Here is a 3,671-nt window from a genome sequence, read left to right as displayed (position 1 = left end):
AAAAAAACTTATTGTGACAGCGGTGCCATTTAGTATTCGAGCTTTATTAGCTCCTAACAGCATTCACGCAAAATCGTCACTGCGTCAGCCAGAACAGAACTCCGACAGAAAAAGTATCCGGAACGATGCTTCGAGGAGCATATTACCGACGCGAAGAGCGCTTTGGCCACGTCGCACAGTTCCCTATAGAACCATCGGATAATAAACGCTGAGCAAATCGGCGCATTGGCCGCCTACGTAAATCACGCGCTAGAGTACATCTCTACCGCCATTTCCAACAGCGAGAACGAGGTTGCGTGGAGGAATAACCGCCACCAGTACGTCGATCAGGCTAAGCGACAGCTTCTGTTTAGAGCAAATAGGGTCTGTCTCGATCTCGGTGAAACAATTATACGAGTAATTTCTTCGGTACAACTATTCCTAGGACTAGCTTATCTACTACGAGTAGCAGTAGGTGGTCAGTTCCGCGAATTCGTCGACCATTGCCCGACCCGGACTGAGGCAGCTGAGCCTTTGAGAGGAGACATCGCGACAGCCGAGATGGAGGACATCCTCACCCATGTATCCCCGCAGTCAAGTCCAGGCGTACACGGTGGCTGTGCGATATACCGCTTCTTCGGTCACAAGAGACTACCAATTTTTCACGCCGTTTACTCGTTGGGCGAGAAGCACAACAAGATAAAACAGCTATGGAAGGTTGGTGCTGCTCAAGTCATCTATAAACGTGGTGATCGAGAGCGACCGGAATACTGGAGATCTATACGCTTGCAACCAGCTATCTACAAATAATACTCGGGGTCCGCTGACGCGGCGTTATATGCTGTGGACGGAGACGAACGAGCTACTGCCTAAATCCCAGAAACAATTTCGGATGGTGAATGAATGTCACTAGCACAATTTTATCGTTACTTGTAGGCTCAACAACGCCAAGAGAACGAACAAGAAGTTATACGTCGCTTAGTTCGACTTAATCAATGTTATTGGTTCCGACCCGCAGGAGCTACTGTTATCGATGTTGGCAGGGATGGAGGTTCTAGTCACCTTTATTCAAGTCTTGTAGAACATTTATCACGACAGCTACTACGTCTTAATCCATCCGGCCGGCAGTTCAACCACGGGACCTGTCCTCCAGAATGCCGGAGTGTATAAGGGTTGTCCATGAGCCCGTATCTGTTGCTCGCAGCCATCTCACCGCTACTAAAGGTGCTCGAGGCCTTAAGCGACGCTGGCTTTCCGCTAGTGAAGGCCAGCCCGATGACCTGTACCTCGTATACAGATGACTTGAAGTTGGACAGCCCTCCGTACGAACCCTGCTAAGTGCTTGTTCGTTTAACAGGCCCTTCTTTGTCAACCGTCAACAACACATGATCCTACGACTACAGGGTAATGAAATACTAGTGGTCATTCCTACTGGGTACAGCTATCTCGGTGTTGGTGACGGTTTGGCCCACTTCTGCCAGGGTATGACCCAAATCTGCCATCAAGTCCAGCAGTCGACAAGCTTCTGTGAACTAGACAGGAGATCGATGCACTAATGCGTTTCGGCCTAGCACCAGCCCAAATACAAGGCGATCAAAACAAAACCTACAACTACCCTCAACTCCTCTATATATAGCGCCACGTGCGGCCGTCCGTGGCGCAGCTACAGAACTTCGATGCAGCGTCCGTCCGTCGTGTAAAGCATTTCACTCTGATTTCGGTGTTTAGCGTCGATACTGTCCATGTTACCCCGTCTTTACAGGGTCATTATTCCATTTGAGCGGGCGAAAAATGTGGTGTATTCATGTAAAGATAATTGCCGCTTGTAAGGCCTGCGCAGAGGATGGTCCCCTCGCGGTTTGGCGCAGCCTGGACAGGCGCGAGATCTCGCTCTTGCGGGGTTTCGACTAACCAAATCAAACACTCTCGACGCTCGGCCAAGTTCGATTCAGCTCACCTCTTGCACAAAATATCTTGTGCCCTCCACCAAAGGATGGACTACGGCGCGCGAGCGCTTTTTACAGGTCACCGAGGCAAAGACTACTCGGATAGAAGTATCACAGCAACTGGGCTGTACGGCGTAACGGCCATCGAGCTTGGCGTGGCTTGTTCTTTCTTCGCGCTGTGCAAGATCTTCTGCCCTATCCAGGCCAACCTAATCTCTTGGCACTACCAGTCGAGTACCCTACAAACTATGCCTGTGGGGGATCGACGGCAGACGTAATCCGGCCCTGTGCAGGCAATTATCAGAAATGTGTACACGTGTCTTGGACAAGGAAAATTCTGCTCTGTTGTCTGTTATCCTTCGGGTGTCCCTTTGGGCTTCTCCTATTATCTCATGTGCTTCTTTTACAAATATCAAGTGAAACGAAGTCGCTTCGTTCCTCGTCGAGTCCCTCCCGCTGAACTCGGCGACTGTTGAATTCAGAGGCCATCCGGATAATAGTATCCGTACGATACGCCAAGTTCATACTGCGATCCACATCTTCTTAGCGCATGGATACATATGCTTCACAGGCTTTTCGTCACCAAAATCGGCGTGGTGCAAAAATATGAGTTTCCGTAACCCACATAGAGCTATTTTTCCCAATCACTCCCTCTCTTGCGCTCCACGCCTCCTAATAGCTAATGCTCCTGGTAGCACCGACCCCGTTGTACTTATGCTTCTCGACAAGGCTTGGTTCATTTATCTCCATTATGTGATCTTTACCGCCAATCTTCGTGCAGCCTAACATGCAATGGAAGCAACTTAAGCAGATTATTTACGCAACTTCAACTTAAACTCGGCCTTGAGGAGTTTCTTTGGAGCTCGTCGCGTGGCAATACGCGTGCCATGCACTGAAACTCGCACACATCGATCATCTCCATCTCTTGTACTTGAGAGAGTCGCATGGAATACGCTCACGAGGAGACGAGCCGCACGATATAGCTTCAGTTTGACCTTGTTAAAGAAAGACCATGTAAGTATGCCAAGAGGCTCTCCCTTCCCACCGGTGTGCTTCGCCCGGCACAAGCACCTCCAACGCTTTCGAGGCACCAAACCTTCATGGGGCTTCCTCAGCTTGCACACACCTTCGCTCAACAGCCCATTCTCGGCCCGTTATCGCCCGCCCGCTATTGTTTGCTCGTCTTCCGCTTGCTGCTGAGGTCATCCCTCCTTGAGTGAACCCATATCAACGGCCGGCGCTGCTGTTGGTCCTTCGCTGTCTGTACTGCCATCGTCCCATCGCCTTTCGCTGCTACCGTTATCTACCCTTGGTGACCCTGCTGCTGGCTACCTCCATTTCGACTTACCCACCTGTTGGAAGCCTGTTACTCAGTCTCAGCGTACTTCACCGTTTCCCTGTCCCAGTCTATTGCTCCAGCTCGCCGTAGTATTTCAATACTAGCACTATATGTTGGTGGTTTAGAGTCTAGTGGGCTTGCTTTTCAATAGTATTCAAAACTTAGTGAACGACAACGTTGTGACCTTTGATTTTGACGCCAAAAGTGGGCGTGTTTTACTGGAGAGGTGCCTACTCAAAGTGTACGTAACATAGTTTAATTTTTTTCACAATTGAGAAAATCATTTCCATTTTTTATTCTAAAACAGTGGGCGTGACTTCATCATCGCCACCAACAGTGGAGGTGATGTCGCTGGTCGCTGGGTGACTGCATAGGGCAATACCCAAGACGGGCCAGTTCGAGTTGAA

The 3,671-nt window shown here is 49.8% G+C and overlaps 1 protein-coding gene across 1 annotated transcript; it reads left to right on the top strand.

Annotated features, from left to right (window-relative positions):
* Nucleotides 1-1,158: 1,158 nt before the first annotated feature.
* PPTG_18369 (hypothetical protein) lies at nucleotides 1,159-2,203 on the top strand (the record flags this gene model as incomplete). Its single annotated transcript, XM_008916465.1, has 3 exons — nucleotides 1,159-1,301; nucleotides 1,337-1,414; nucleotides 1,972-2,203. The coding sequence occupies 3 exons, from the start codon at nucleotides 1,159-1,161 to the stop codon at nucleotides 2,201-2,203; spliced, it is 453 nt and encodes a 150-aa protein (XP_008914713.1).
* Nucleotides 2,204-3,671: the final 1,468 nt, after the last annotated feature.

The sequence above is a fragment of the Phytophthora parasitica genome (assembly GCF_000247585.1).
Source record: "Phytophthora parasitica INRA-310 unplaced genomic scaffold supercont2.84, whole genome shotgun sequence".
Taxonomy (NCBI): Eukaryota; Oomycota; class Peronosporomycetes; order Peronosporales; family Peronosporaceae; genus Phytophthora; species Phytophthora nicotianae.
This window is presented reverse-complemented; position numbering and strand designations above follow the sequence as displayed.